This window comes from Chenopodium album, chromosome 20 (genome assembly GCF_948465745.1).
Source record: "Chenopodium album chromosome 20, dcCheAlbu1.1, whole genome shotgun sequence".
In the NCBI taxonomy this organism is placed as follows: domain Eukaryota; kingdom Viridiplantae; phylum Streptophyta; class Magnoliopsida; order Caryophyllales; family Amaranthaceae; genus Chenopodium; species Chenopodium album.
This window is the reverse complement of record NC_137853.1, coordinates 28,419,150-28,435,960: the sequence shown is the minus strand read 5'-3', so window position 1 is coordinate 28,435,960 and position 16,811 is coordinate 28,419,150. Positions and strand designations below refer to the sequence as shown.

The following is a 16,811-nucleotide window of genomic DNA, read 5'->3' as shown; positions in this document are numbered from 1 at the left end:
GATGTACCATTGGAAACATATATAGTATCATTGGAGTCTTACTGGTATATTTTGTATACCATTAGTATCATTGATATTAACCTAGTCCATACAAAACTCGATCTATTTGCTATATAATGACATATTTATACCATCATATTATAATACCATTACACTATATTTTATTTATTTATTTTTATTTGAAAGCATACCATTACACTATCTAATGGTATTATTTATTCACTTAATGTATCTTTACTACTATACGGAGTATCTCATAAGAAGTTCATATTATTTACAAAATTGCCATAATGTGTATTGGTTCATAATGCACGGGTATGTATTAATACTTAGCGATTTAGAAGAATTACTTGGCAGAAATGCCATTACACTAAACTAGTTTGACTTTAAATATAATTATACATTTGTTTTTAATTTGTTACTAAAAAAGTTAGTATATGAATAGTGAGAAAAAAGTCTCAAAGTGCAGTGTCAATTGGGATGGAGGACGCAATAGTTATTACGTTGTTACTATTTTATTATTATGTAATAAAATTAAGGATTTTACCACACAAAAAATCAAAAAATTGTTTTTTACCACCAAAACTTTTAAAAGTTTTATTTTACCGCCAAATAAAATTCTTAATATTGTATTTTACCACCTATCGTTAGAAAACCGTTAAATCTAACGGTGTTAAAAAAATTCTTCGATTTTCGTGTGCAAAACATGTTCTTTTAACGTTTAGGGGGCATTTTGGTTCTTTGGATCCAATTTGAGTTCAAAATTGACAAACAATGATCGAAAATGTCTCGTTTGATGTGTTTCACGCAATTCGAGGTATTTTTAAACTCGCAAAACTTGGAATTTCCGATCAATTTTTGTCAATTCTGACCTCAAATTGGACTTAAAGGGCCAAAGTGCCCCCCTAAACCTATGAAGAACATATTTTGCGCACAACAATCAAAGAATTTAAAAAATTCCGTTAGATTTTTTACGACAGGTGGTAAAAAATATTTTTTTTTATTTTTTTGGTGGTAAAATAAAACTTTTAAAAGTTTTGGTGGTCAAAAACAATTTCTTTATTTTTATTTATTTATTTATTTATTTTTTTTTGTGGTAAAAGTCAAAAATTCTAAAAACAATCTAAAAATGACTATAATGCATGTTTATTCTTTACCCCTAAAATCAACATAGACATGCATTATAGTCATTTTTAGATTATTTTTAGAATTTTTGACTTTTACCACAAATAAAAATAAAAATAAAGAAATTGTTTTTGACCACCAAAACTTTTAAAAGATTTATTTTACCACCAAAAAAATAAAAAAAAATTATATTTTACCACCTGTCGTAAAAAATCAGATTGGGATCGGCTTGGCCCGTATATTTTTATTTTTTCACTGGCATTGGACATGCACTTCTAAGCTTCTAACTCTGCAGTTATTTTTTTTTTGGCCAACCTAAGTTGAAAAGACCCACTCGGCCCAATCCAATTTTTTTATAGGTTTTGGATAAGCATTTTGAACCAAACCTTAACCCGGCCTAACTCGCACTATGATCACCTTTTAGGAGGTGTTTGGGATGTGGGATTATGGGAATGTATAGGTAAGAATGGGAATTATATAACCAAAATCTGAAATCCCATGTTTGTTTTGCGTAAATGGGATTAAATATGGGGTATGAGATTGGAAATGGATCGAACCCCCAAATTCTCAAGATTTTATTATTTGGGTAGGGGACCAAGGGTGGTATTAGAGGATTGGGAATTCATAATATACTAAAAAGACAAGATTGCCCTTAATGATAAGAAAGAATAAAATGTGGTAAAACTGGTGATTAGGCTACTTTGGAAAATTTGTTATCTATTCCCAATTTATTTCCATACTTTAACTAAACAAAAGATTAACAATTTTTTTTTTAAATAGATTCCCAATCACCAATTCCCAATCACACTCTCTAATTCGCAAACTCCTATTCCCATATACCCAAGATCATCTCCAAGAACGAGTCTCAAATTTGGGTATTGAAATACAAAATGAGTTGTTTTTTTTACATCCAATGATGATATCCAACCTAATAAGCCTCACCATTGAAGATGGTCTTAGGTTAAAATTGTGCCTATAAATAATGGAAAAATGGTGGGAGTACTAAAAAAAGAGTAAGCCACAATTTCTCAATTGAGATATTGGGTTTGTTTCTCAAATGATATTTTTGCAAATATGTAGTGGGCCCCTTCGCTGATTGTGTGAGAAATAGCATGTGATGAGATGACAGAACTAGAGTTGATCAAAACAAGCCCGGGCCGCTGGCCTGGCCTGACCCGACCCGATTTTGGGCGGGTTTTTTGGCCCGAACCGGGTCGGGCCTGGTCCGAATTTTTTATTTTGTTGGGCGGGCTTGGGAATGCATTTTTATGCTATTTTAGTTCTTTTTTTTTGCCCGACCTGAAAATGGCCCGAAAAACCCGTACGGCCCGGCCATTTTGGGCGGGTTTGAGCATGAAAAATTTGGCCCGAAGCTAGGCCCGACCCGAGAAATGGGCAAAATTTTTATGCCCGAACCCAGCCCGACCCGCCCATTGATCAGATCTAGACAGAAGTTGTGGAGCTAGTGGCATTATCCGAGGACATTGAGGAGAAATTCATGAAATTTTTGACATCAACTGTGGGATTCGTTCGAAGACAAAGGTAGAAATTCTGGGTATCATGCGTGGACTGGCCATTACTTGGAATGGTAGACATAGACATGTATTGTTTCAAGCAGATTCTGAAGTGGTGCTTCGTATGTTGACTGAGCCTACATCGACCAACTCCCCTTTTTATTCACATAATCCGCAAATGCAAAGCTCTTATTAGTCATCAAGGTTGGGAGGTTAGGGTAGGTCATTGCTATAGGGGAAAATATAGAAATTAAGGGTGTGGTTAATCCCAAATGATAGATGTTTGTTTTATATTAGTGAGCTTTCGCTTCTTTGTTGATTTCCTTCAATCATAGTTGTTGTAGAATCGAGAATTTTCAAGTTCATCAACTATTGATAGAGATGGCAATGGATCGGATTCGGATCGGGTGGAGCTTCACGTGCATCCATCCATTACTCTAATCGCTCCATCCACATCCATCTATCATCCGCGGATGAAACGGGTGGAGCGGATGACTAATGGATGAGTATTAAAGTTGAAAAAAAACTCACATAAACTTTACTTTCGGTTATTTGTACAATAGTTTTTTTAATTTTATTAATTAAAAAGGAAACAATAACAATATAAAGTTAATTTGCAACAAAAATTACATATAATTTTCTTGTACATTTCATATTTTATTATTAAAATTCTTAGACTAAAAATTAATATATGTTAAACGGGTGGGTGGATTGTTAGCGAATGAAAAAAATATCATCCATTTCCAATCCGATCCACCATCAGCTTCATCCGTCACCTGCTTCTCATCCATTTAATTCGAGTTTTCGTCCATTTATTTATTACGGGTGGAGCGGATTAGTGGATATCCACTTAATATTGACATCCCTAAGTATTGAGCAGGAGAGAGTAAAGAATGGTTTTACCATCTTTTAACGATGTTTTCCTATTCTCAAATGTCTTCAATTCACCGTTTCCATCGAAAATTGTGGATGGACAAATAAACCCCTTCCTTATCAAATAAAATGATGTGCGTGTCCTTTTGAGAAACATACAAGTTTCTCCTTAACTTGTATTTTCTCCTTTAAAAAAAAAAAAAAAAAAAAAATTACATTTGAAGTAGAAAGATTAGATACGGCGGGACATTCAAATATCCAAGTCTAGATATGTCTAGTTTATTGTGACCACTTATTGCACCAATTTACCATAACCAGTAATACTCCCCCAAACACTACACCAACCCTCTTCTTCACGAGTAGTGGTGGGCATGGGCCGTGCCGGGCCTGCCGTGGGCCGTGCCTAGGCGGGCCATGAACAGTGTCGTGCCGGGCCGTGCCGGCCCACGGTGGAGGCGGGCCGTGCCGTGCCGTGCCGGCCTTCAAGGTTTCCCTGTCCACGGCACGGCACGGCCCACCGTGCCGATCGTGCCGTGCCGGGCCGCCCGTCGTGCCGGCCACCGTGCCGGCCCACGGCTTACCCTTTTTTCTTTTTTTTTTTAAAAAAAAAATTAAAAAAAACTTTAAAAAAACTTGAATTTTTTTTATGAAAGAAAAAATTGAATTGAATAATTATACAATTTAATATTTGAATTTAATAATTATTAAATTTTTTATGGAGTTAAGTTATATTAAATATTGTTTAAATTATATTAATATTTATTGTTCATTCATAATTTACTATATATCATATTATTCATATAACTATATAAGTATTAGACAAAAATTAAATAACAATATAACATATTCCATAAAATTAAAAATTGAAAAAATTCATTCATAAAAATTTATTAAGTAAAAGATAATATGAAGTACAAGTGTACAACTAACAATAATTGATGAATAACTTATTTTGTTATTTTATTATACGGCTAATGTTAATAGAGTACATAGCCAACATAGGAAATACTAACATTTTCACTAATTAATAGAGTACATAGGAAATACTAGAATTTTCGCTAATTAATATTAATTCTCGAGTTGTTGGTAATCTTCAATCAAGGTCTTCATTATCTTCTTCGTCTTCATTTTCGGCTTCATGTTCACTAGCTAATGCGGAGGAGCTAGTTGAACCAGAACGATCGGAACCATCGATGTTGTCGTTGGCCGTAAAAGTACGATCTTGGATGCGTTCTTGGGCATCCATCCAATCCTTCAAGCAAACACACATTTCTAGTGTTTCGGGCTTCAAACTTGTTCTTCTATCGTCTAGAACCCTTCCCGAAGCACTAAAAGCTCGTTCCGAGGCAACGGAGGAGGCTTGGATGCTGAAAATATCACGTGCCATTGCCGCCAAAATTGGATGCTTTGTGCTTTGGGATTTCCACCAATCTAGGATGTCCATCCCCAACCTCGAATCTTCGTCCAAGCCTTTCATGAAGTCGTAGTTTAAGTACATTTGCAACTCCGAAACATCGCTTTGTGTTCGCCTTGATGATGATCCACTACCTGAAAACTTAGATAACATGTTAGCAGCTTGGGCCGCCAAACTTTTGCCCGTTTTACTTACGCTTTTGGATGTTTGAGAAGGGGCAAAATGAGTGACGGTTCCATATTTAGATTCATAAACTCTATATAACTCAAAAAATTTATCTTTCACATGATTTTTATATTGTTCGACACCATCACCGAGTTGCATGCATTCATAGTAAATATTGGAGGGAAAAAACAAGAGCAGCGCCAGTTTATAGCCGTTAGCCCGCGGGCCGTGCCTGCGGGCTATTGGCCGGGCTCGTGCCGTGCCGGGCCACTTTTGGATTTTTTTTCACCGCAGCCCGCACGAGGCACGAGGGGCGTGCCATCGTGCCGGGCCGGGCCTGCCGTCGGGCCGGGCCGTGCCGGGCCATCCTCGTGCCGTGCCCGGGCCGCCCGCGTGCTGACCCGGCCCATGCCCAGCTCTATTCACGAGTCACTTCTTCCTATTTCTCTGCCTATTTTTCATTCTCTCTCCCCAAAAATAAAAAAACTAAACTCCTCAAAAATGGCACTCTCATGAATTGATCCCAAAAATGGCTATTGCTCCGCCACCAAAACCTTCCACACCCTCCGCGAAAACCCCCCTCTTCCTCCTCAAACCACCCCTCTCTCCATGACCGATTACGTGTTCTCTCTCCTCCATTCCAACCCCGACTTTTCCCTCTCGTACTCCGACTTCCTCTGCCGCGTTAACTCCCTCTCTCATTCTCTATCCAACCTCAATAACTTTCCGATAACTTCTGACGCTGTCGCCCTCATTCTGTCTCCTCCCTCGTTCCACATCCCTGTCCTCTACTTCTCCCTCCTCTCCATCGGCGTCATCGTCTCCCCTGCTAACCCTTTATCAACCCAATCCGAGTTCACTCATTTAATCGAACTTGTTAAACCGTCTGTTCTATTCGCTGTCTCTTCTATGTCGTCAAAGATTAATTCGTGTACCTCTGATCTTCCCGTCATCCTCCTCGACTCGCCTGAATTCGAATCAATGCTGACCCACCGAGACACCACCCGCCCTCGAGTGACGATCCCGCAGTCGGATTCCGCGGTGATTTTATACTCGTCCGGGACAACGGGACGAGTCAAGGGAGTCGAGTTGACACACCGGAATTTCATCGCGTTGCTCGCTGGATTGCACCATCGGAGAATGAAGGCGATTGAGGAGGAAGAAGGCCCGAAAACTCGGGCAATCTCTCTATTCTTTCTGCCTTTGTTTCATGTGTTTGGATTCTTTATGCTGCTTAGAGCGGTAGCAATGGCGGAAACTCTGGTTTTAATGGCGAGGTTCGATTTCGAGAAGATGTTGGAGACGGTGGAGAGGTATCGGGTTACTTACATGCCGGTTTCGCCGCCGTTAATGGTGGCGTTTGAGAAATCGGAATTGACAAAGAATTATGATCTCAGCTCGCTTGAGTTTTTAGGATGTGGTGGTGCGCCGCTGGGTAAGGAGGTAGCTCAGAGGTTTAAAGCACGTTTTCCTCATGTGGAAATTGGACAGGTAATTTTTCGTGTTTAATTTGATGTTTTCTGTAAAACACAATTTTTAATCTTATATTCTGTACTATATACTTGATATAGTAGTGTCAAGTTTAGTTATCCTGCTCTTGAAATGATTTAGATATACTTTTTAATCATAAAGTTAAAGGCTTTTTTGGCGTAGATATAAATGATGTAGGCGAGATTTGATCTAAAATGTGGTCATACTGGAAAGACATGACGAAATGTCCTGTTGAGTTTGGTTTACTTTTGGGATTATTGCTGTACTTGATTTAGTTAATTGCTGCTTTTTTCTTTGGGGCCCTGTTATGTGACTAAATAAAGGTAGTAATTGTAAAGTATTGGTTATTTTAATCTATGTTTAGGCTGAATGTCTTTACAAATACAGTTATTCTATAGTAATTATCATTGTTGTTTATGTGATTATCATAGAAGAGTTTGATTATCAAAAGAAGTATTGCATGATAATGTTACACAATTACACACTTGCACTGCATTGGCGTTGAAATGTTAAGTAGGATAATAGGAAGAACTGAGAGATTATTAACAAATTGAACGAGATAGAGAAACTGTCAAGTTTTGAAAATTAAAGCTATAGAGTGAGGAAGAATGGTGTGGTGGAGAAGCAATGAAGTATCGAAATAACGAAGATTTATGAGTTGGTAGTATGTTAATTCTATGAACCTTTAGAACGATGCATGCTATGACTTTTTTTAGTTATTATTAAACATGAAGTTGAAGGTAAGGATTTTGTTAAAAAGTATGAATTAGTGATGGCTCCACCACAAATGGACAAGGGAATTGCATTAACTGTGAAATTAATATTCAGAGGAGGCCTTAAGCAGGCATTCTTGACTTTCGAATTCTAAGTCAATCTTGCTACAATGATTGATAGGTTTAATCTTTTTAAGGTTAAATTATTGAGTATAGATATAACTTTAATTGGATTATATAATTGATAATGAGTGAAAACTACTAGTAAGAGGAATGGTTCTTTGTCCTGATGTGCAAGCAGGGAAAGTGTCTGACCAGCTTATGTTCTATATTGAAGATTAGGTAATATTAAACCTCCTAATAAGAAATAGAATTGGCTAATCAAGCTAACAAGGGCCATTCCTAACAGCATTAAACTAACTTGGAAATAGTTTATTTCAATATATCTGACTGATTAGATTTAAAAATACTTTTTGTTTATGAAATTTGACTATATTTGAGTTTCTAATAAGAAACAAGCACACCACCAAAGTGGGTTTAATTTTTCTTATATTTTTTTTTTGAATCTTTATAGATTTAGCTTAAAATATTTGCTAAATGTAAAGAAATATTACAATCAAAATTCTAACATTCAAATTAATAGAGCAACATTTAAGTTTCTAACTGTTCTAAACTCCAAATTAGTAAAAGAACAGAACAAACTTGAAAGATAAAAACTCTGATCTTTTCTTTAGATGCAATACCAGAATTGTATAAACAATTGGTTATTTCTGCAACCATTTATAAACTGACTGTTTTGTATCTATCTTCTCCACTGTGACCTTGGGTGCTCAGAGTTATCGTGGTGTTCTGAAGTTTATATTCTCGTCTGTTTGACATAAAACCCTTTCCCTCATCCACACGGATTAGTAGCCAACCTTCCATCACAGCATTCCCTCCTTTGAGTGAGGTGAAGTAAGCTATGTGTGGCCTTTGAAACTACTTTAATGAACTTAAAACAGTTACTAGGAGTTACATGGTTTTGTAATTCTTCAAAAGGATTTGCTCTGGGTTTCGACTTTCAAGTTTTTGTTTCCAATGTCTAATCTAAGTTGTTCTGGAAAAGATATGATATTCTGGGGCTAATTAGACTTTAGAGAAGGAAGAGAAGAAAATGGGAGGAGAGTAATTTTCAAGTTGGGATATTTGTCTTCTTTGTGGGTCAACAATTCAACATTTGTAAATATTATCTGCATTTGTCAATTCTCTGCGCATAAATATATTACTGTATAAAAATTAAATTTACTATAAATTTTGGAAGGATGTGACAATGTTAAGACACCTTAATTTGCATAAAAATGACACCTTAATGATTTCTACTGGCATGACTGTACAAATTTTTAATTTTTTTTTCGGTATAAGACTAACCTTGTAGATGTAATTCCAGTTTGTTGGTTATCTAGTGGTTAATAAGGAGATTGATAAGGTGAATATTGAAGATTGAATGGAAATAAATTACATAACAAAGTATTATGGTGAAACTATATAATGAGTAATGCATATGGGCAGCAAGCTTTCCTCAGTTGTTTTGATCTGGCATTGGAGATGGATTTTGAGGCTAGGCTCTAGTATAGTAGTACATATTACCATATATCTTATGTTTCGTGAAAATAACGGATTTGTAGTGAGGCAAATTGTAGAAATGGTGGCACTTGTGTGATACGTAAGTGATAGTGTGGAACCATATTGATATGTGTAAAACCTGTGTGATATGTGTGAAACCAAATTGTGGAAAACAAATCAATATTGTTCAGAGGTACTGCCCAAGGAAAGATGTTGTATCTTAGTTGTAATGGTCATTCAAGAAATCAAATGAAACACGTTCTCACTATATCTCTCTAGTTCTATCCCTTCCCTTCCCTCCATCCCTCTTTCTTTTTCTAAGAAGCTAGTTAAACTTCAGTAGCCATTTCTGAGCAGCAAGCTTCCTTGCTGTTAAGATATGCTTTTGTAACACTTCCCTGAAAATAAATACTTTAACAGTTTTAACTTGCTAGTTACTGATACAGATTCCACAAGTATAAGAAATTAATTTCATGGGAGGTTCTGCAACTTCTACATATGTTTTCTTTTTATCAAATTTGCTCTGTCCTCTTTCGCAGGGATATGGAATGACTGAGACAGGAGGTGGGGCAGCGTCGACAGTTGGACCTGAAGAGTGTGAACGATATGGTTCTGTTGGCCGCCTACAAGAGCACTCGCAAGCAAAGATTGTTGATCCGTCGACAGGAGAAGCCTTGCCTCCTGGTAAAGAAGGGGAACTATGGCTGCGTGCTCCAACCATCATGAAAGGTAAGTTTACCCCGAAGTTTTATACGTCTCCTGGACACATGTATGGCTCTTTAAATGTAATGGTGTATTTTTCTAAAATATATTGTACCTGTTTTAAAAAGTTGGGAACAAAATGTCATATCAATGATGGGCTCTAACAAGGCTAATTGATATGTTTTATATTATACAAAGTAAATATTTTTTTCATATGATCAAGGAAGAAGATCAAGCCTCTTGTAGAGGGCTAACTTTATTTGTTGTATGCTGATAGCAAGCAAGGTGGTGGTCAAGGACTCAATGCAATCAAACTAGCTAGATAGATGGTGCATTTATGTCCAACATTAGCTTTGAAGTTTGCAATCTGTGTTCCTGAAAGCAATGGTGGTTTAAGATTCTTAACAATGACATCAATTGAGTTGGCTCAAGTCTATAAGAGAATGATTGGTCATTCATTGGATCGCACAAGGGATAGCCCACTAAATCTCTATGGCTGTAATGATAGATGAGTATTATGACAACCAGGCTATTTCCTCATCAACCAAATTGGAGATCCTTGTGATCTTTGCAGATTTAACACCATTCGTAAGAGGATAAGATTCTGCTGAAATATTTATTCTGCCAGGTTCTTAGCCTAAAAACATGTCTTTGAAGATCTTTAACATTGTAGACTCTTATCCAATCTTCATCCTAGTTACTGACCTATCAACAATCAATTCAGTATAGTTGTGTGGCCTGGGCCAATATGTGTCCGTGAGTATATGACTAGGATATAAAGTTTGATAAGTAAAGGTGCATAGTTCTTGGTAGTCAAGGTTTAGAGTTTACAAATCAGTAGTGGCTCTCTTTTAAATACCTATCAATGGACATTGCTTTAATACGAAGAGTGACTTTTTTGCAAGCTTAAAAGTTTGACACTTCCCATATCTCTACTTTTCAGTGGAAAGTAAAAGGGCATCTGATTGTGTGAGTCATGACTAAGCACCCCCATATTACAAACATTACTTTTGTAATATGCTGCTTAGTAAAAGGCTTGCAATTACAGTTTCCTGAAAAACTACCAACTTCTGTATCATTTGAAATTGTTTCTCTCATTCCTAGAGGTCCTTATTTCGTAGTTTTTGGTGGACTTCTGGTCTGTCTTCTTTGTTTCATTCCTTCTGCTGTCAATGAAATTTATAGAAAAAGATCATAACAAGATGGGCGACTTGATTGATATTGTGCAAGATACACCTTATGAGCAATTTTGATTTCATGGAAGGGTATTTGACTGCTAACAATTGAGGAAGGGTTATTATATGTGAAACAACCACTGTGCAAGATACATCTGTAGTGTTACGAAAGGATTAGTCTCTGTCTGGTGTTGTATCATTTTGTATTAAAAATGATCAGTTTGACTCTGATGTTTGTCTAATAGCAGTTGTAAGTTGTAACAATTGTAGGTTATGTTGGGGATAAAGAGGCAACTGCTGCTACCTTCCATCCAGATGGGTGGTTGAAGACTGGTGATCTTTGCTATTTTGATTCTGATGGATATCTGTACATTGTTGACCGGTTGAAGGAATTGATCAAGTACAAGGCATATCAGGTTACAAGATAGTCATTAAATGACGGACAATCATTTTAACTTTAGAACTGTTCTATATTCACTGAATCATATCCTTTTTCAATTGCCAGGTTGCTCCAGCTGAGTTGGAACGTTTGCTATTATCACACCCAGAAATTGCTGATGCTGCTGTTGTTCCGTAAGTTGGTCGTCTTCCTATTATGCACACATGATCCTATAGTAGATTGCATCATTTCACTCCAATCAATCAAATATCATTTCACTCCCTGCATTGTTTTATGTTAGTTGTTACAATATAAAAAAAGGTATGATAAACCTTATTCGTGTTGACTGCAGTTATCCCAACGAAGAAGCTGGAGAAATACCCATGGCATTCGTAGTCCGTAAACCTGAAAGCAGCATTACTGCGTCTCAAGTGATGGATTATGTTGCAAAAGAGGCATGTTCTTTCTAAACTGATAACAAACTTGGTATTGTTTATATATATTGTCAAAACTTTATGCAAGGGTCATAAGCTGAGGATCTAATCTTACAATCCTATACTATGCAGTAGCTATCCTATAAAATTACTTCGGTTTATCTTGAACTTCTGTTGCAACCATAGTATCTTATTTTAGATTCAAAGTCAAAAACCTGTTTCTGTTTTAGCTGACTATAAGGGGCGGGGCCATTCCTTTGGCAGGGAAATCTGGTGATGTTAGGCTGTGTCATAAATAGTGCATCTGCAATAAATTGACGCCCATGATATTACTGATTGCTTTGAACCACTACCAATCCTTGTAACGGAAAACACATCTTTGCAACTGTAGGCTGCATACATGCCACCCCTACTACCCCGTCGAGCCTTGTTGTGGCATCACCACATTGGGAAGGTTTTTGGCTTGAAGAAAACCAAGAGCCAAAATTCTTTAATCAAGGATTCAAGGGACAATTTGTCTAGTACATATGAGGAAATACTACTTGGACAATGACTTAATTTAACCAAACTTGGGCATCACCAAACGGCATAACTCTAGCAAGGTGATGGGCTGCAAAATTACCCTTCTAGTATGAGACCACTCTAAAACATCAAAATTCGAGCTAGTAGACAAAATATCACCCAAAATTGAATCAAATTAAGTGAGATGCACAGCAACCATGGAGAGATGAGTGGTGAGGGTCTGACAATTCGACTCCATTGTCATGCTCTTGATCCCATTCTGTTTAGCAAGTTGTAAGCCAAATAATTATGCCTTGCCACATTGGGGTAGTTTATTCCATGCTATAGGTGAATTAAAGTTTCCTTGTAAGAGTGAGGTTGTTGGTCATACAGTTATTCACATGCATGGAAAAATGGAGTGTGACCATTATTGAAATTGTGAAATTGTTGTAGTCTTATAGATGTGTCTATAACTTTTGCTTGATTATTCTTGTTGAACCCAAAAGTAGGTATTGCGTGAAATCTTATAGCTGTGCTCTCACATCTGTGCAGGTTAGTCCATATAAGAGGATACGCCGTGTTGCTTTTGTCAGTGCTATTCCGAAGAATCCATCAGGGAAGATCCTTAGGAGAGAGCTCGTCAAGCAAGCTACAGCTAGTCCATCTAAGCTATGATTAAACAATAGTTTCCTGCATCTGTATCAGTTTAGTTTTGGGTTCCTTAATGTTGCTCATTTAATTTAAGGTTGTCCCCTCCCTGCTCTTGTATAGTTGTATTTATCAATATGATGATCAGTCCAGAGTTGCTATCAGGTAAGCTTGGTGCCAAAATAATCGAGTTGTAGCAGTCTAGCAGAGAATGAGTGCAACTCTTTTGTGCAGGGTTGATATTCCTTGTGAACATTTTTTGAGCATGAGAAACCCTCTAATTAAGTTTTGTGTTGAAACTCAATACATTATTAAAGGTGGTTCAAATGTGTATATGAATTTTATTGTTTACAATTGTACAAATTTTGTGAGCGATATTGTAAATATAATTTGACATAAGTTGCGTTTTTGTTGGTACAATTTATACATTTGACTTTTTCAAAGCATTGATCTTCTTTTCTTACTATTATAAAAATAAAACGATATAATAACTAATAAAGTTGTTGATTTTATCTTAATGTATCTTATTGAGATATTAACTGAATGATTAAAGATGTGAAATAAAAAAGTCAATCATTATAAAATTGAGGAAGTTTATGACTATAAGTGTATAACTATATTTGCATGACTCATACGAGTATGAAATACTCAATTTGTCTCTATTTGTTTGTCTCATACGGAATAAAATGTATATATGAAAAATAAGGACCCATGGGGGTAGGAGACAGATAGAAAGAAAGAAATGTAAAAAATAGAAAGTGTTGTAATCAATTAAAATTTTCAAATTAAGAAAGTGTAACAATTAAAAAGAAACAGAGGAAGTATTTGATGTTAGAATGTCCCTTTTCCTAATTAGTGCTCCATCCGTTTTTAAAATACTTGCTCTACTTTTTTTTCGGTCGTTTTTAAATACTTGCTCCATTTCCTTATTTAAAAAGCTTTTACAATATTTAATTAATTTCTCTCACGTAGTGGACTCATCATTAATCATATGTTATTAATTTCATGTTCTCTCTCCTTTCATTTTCTCTACTCCCTCCGTCCCTAAATTACATTCCTCCTTTCTATTTTTGGTATTCCAAAATTACATTCCTCCTTTCTATTTTTGATAAGTTTTTTTTAGTAAATCAACTCTCTTTTTCTGTTTTATATTTAATGCTTTCTCACTTATCCTTACCTAATCTCACTCATAATCCTTGTGTCAAATTACAATGAATATGATTGGTTAAAAATTTTCAATTAGGAGCATGTGATTGGTCCTTTTTTTTTGCAAAGGATTGATGACATGTCATGAGTAATAACTAATCTATCTTTGTACTTCCCATCACATTATCTAATTATCGTTATTTGTCTTATTCTTCTTCCTTAATTCCCGTGTAAATTTCCAAAGAGGAATGTAATTTAGGGACGGAGAGAGTACTACTTATATTTTTACAATTTTTTTATTAGTCTACCTACCCCACTACCTCCATATTTTATTCCTTTTTTCTATTTCTTCTAAAAGTCCGCACATAAAGAAATGGAGCAAGTATTAAAAAACGGAGGGAGTAATATGCTCCCACAGTCCCACCACTAAGGGCATGTTCTCTTACGTTGAAATTCAGTTCAGTTCAGCTCAGCTCAGTTCTTTTCAGTTCAGCTCCTAATTTCCTTCTCTTACGAAGTATAAAATATTCAGTTCAGTTCAGCTCCTAATTTGATATGGCTTTGTTGGCCGCCTAAATGCACACATGGAAGCAAAGATTGTTGATCCCTCAAACGGAGATGAAATGCCACCTGGCCAAGAAGGGGAACTGTGGCTGCGTGGTCCAAGCATCATGAAAGGTAAATTCCTTAGGAGTTCTATATGTGTCTCGCAGGTCTGGGCACATATTCACCTCTTTAAATGAACATAGATAATTAAATATAACATACCCATATTAGAAGATTGGCAACAAAAAAAAAAGCCATGAAGAGAACTTCTAAACAAGGCAGATTGATTTTTTTTTTTTTTTTTTTTTTTTGATTATCATTATTATTATTAAAATGACCAATGAAGAAGGTTGAGCCTTTTGTGAAATGCCAACCATATTCCTCATTGCAACATTTGCAAGCTAGGTGATGTTCAATGCAATCAAATTAGCTATAAATGTCGGGATATTTATGCCTAACATTAGCTTTGAAGTTTGAAATCCTCTTTGATTCTTAAAAGCAATTGTTAAATTTCCTTTAAATGACACCATTGATTTATTGAGTTGGCCAAGTCTACAAAGACTATTATTTGTTAGATTTTGGATCTCACAAGGAATAACCCACCCAACCTTTAAGGCTTTAATGAGTATTATCTGCCACATTTTGGATCTCACAAGGGATGACCACTCAACCTCGTTAACCAATTTAGAGTTTCTCGTGGTTTTTGATGATACATCGTTCCCATAAGAGATGCTTTTGCTAAGATAATGTTTAACAATGGATTTGACTATGTGATAGCGTGACCTTTAAAGATCTCTAATATCATAGCCTCTTATTAAGTTACCGTCCTTGTTTTAAGACCTATCAATATACCAATTCAATATAGTTGTATGACTTGGCTTAATATATGTACTTGAGAATTTGAGTATAATATATAGTTTGATAAGTAGAGACACATAATTCTAGGCAATCAAGGTCTAGAGTTTACAAATCATCAATGGCTCTCTTTTGGGTATATTTATTAGTGAACATTGCTTTATTGTGAATAATGACTGTGTACAAGTTTAACAATTTTTGCACTTGCATTTCTCAGAAATGTCTACTTTTCAAAGATTAGAAGTACACAATACACGTCATAAATTTATTATTTATGCCATGAAAAGATTCTTATTGTTGGTATCAATATGATGATCGGTCCAGAGTTGCTATCAGGTAAGCTTGGTGCCAAAATAATCGAGTTGTAGCAGTCTAGCAGAGAATGAGTGCAACTCTTTTGTGCAAGGTTGATATTCCTTATGAACATTTTTTGAGCATCAGAAACCCTCTAATTAAGTTATGTGTTGAAACTCAATACATTATTAAAGGTGGTTCAAATGTGTATATGAATTTTATTGTTTACAATTGTACAAATTTTGTGAGCGATATTGTAAATAAAATTTGACATAAGTTGCGTTTTTGTTGGTATAATTGATACATTTGACTTTTTCAAAGCGCTAATCTTCTTTTCTTACTATTATAAAATAAAACGATATAATAACTAATAAAGTTGTTGGATTTATCTTAATGTATCTTATTGAGATATTAACTGCATGATTAAAGATGTTGATTGTAAAAGATGTGAAAAAAAAAGTCAATCATTATAAAATTGAGGAAGTTTATGACTATAAGTGTATAACTATATTTGCATGACTCATACGAGTATGAAATACTCAATTTGTCTCTATTTGTTTGTCTCATACGGAATAAAATGTATATATGAAAAATAAGGACCCATGGGGGTAGGAGACAGATAGAAAGAAAGAAATGTAAAAAATAGAAAGTGTTGTAATCAATTAAAATTTTCAAATTAAGAAAGTGTAACAATTAAAAAGAAACAGAGGAAGTATTTGATGTTAGAATGTCCCTTTTCCTAATTAGTGCTCCATCCGTTTTTAAAATACTTGCTCTACTTTTTTTTCGGTCGTTTTTAAATACTTGCTCCATTTCCTTATTTAAAAAGCTTTTACAATATTTAATTAATTTCTCTCACGTAGTGGACTCATCATTAATCATATGTTATTAATTTCATGTTCTCTCTCCTTTCATTTTCTCTACTCCCTCCGTCCCTAAATTACATTCCTCCTTTCTATTTTTGGTATTCCAAAATTACATTCCTCCTTTCTATTTTTGGTAAGTTTTTTTTAGTAAATCAACTCTCTTTTTCTGTTTTATATTTAATGCTTTCTCACTTATCCTTACCTAATCTCACTCATAATCCTTGTGTCAAATTACAATGAATATGATTGGTTAAAAATTTTCAATTAGGAGCATGTGATTGGTCCTTTTTTTTTGCAAAGGATTGATGACATGTCATGAGTAATAACTAATCTATCTTTGTACTTCCCATCACATTATCTAATTATCG

General features: G+C 35.4%; 1 protein-coding gene across 1 annotated transcript; it reads left to right on the top strand.

Moving 5' to 3' along the window:
- Window positions 1-5,607: 5,607 nt before the first annotated feature.
- On the top strand, window positions 5,608-13,125 carry LOC145596973 (4-coumarate--CoA ligase-like 9; the record flags this gene model as incomplete). Its single annotated transcript, XM_081653161.1, has 6 exons — window positions 5,608-6,582; window positions 9,437-9,626; window positions 11,045-11,190; window positions 11,280-11,347; window positions 11,506-11,608; window positions 12,641-13,125. Coding segments are annotated over 6 exons (1,605 nt in total), but the record flags the coding sequence as incomplete, so codon positions are not given.
- Between the last annotated feature and the right edge of the window lie 3,686 nt (window positions 13,126-16,811).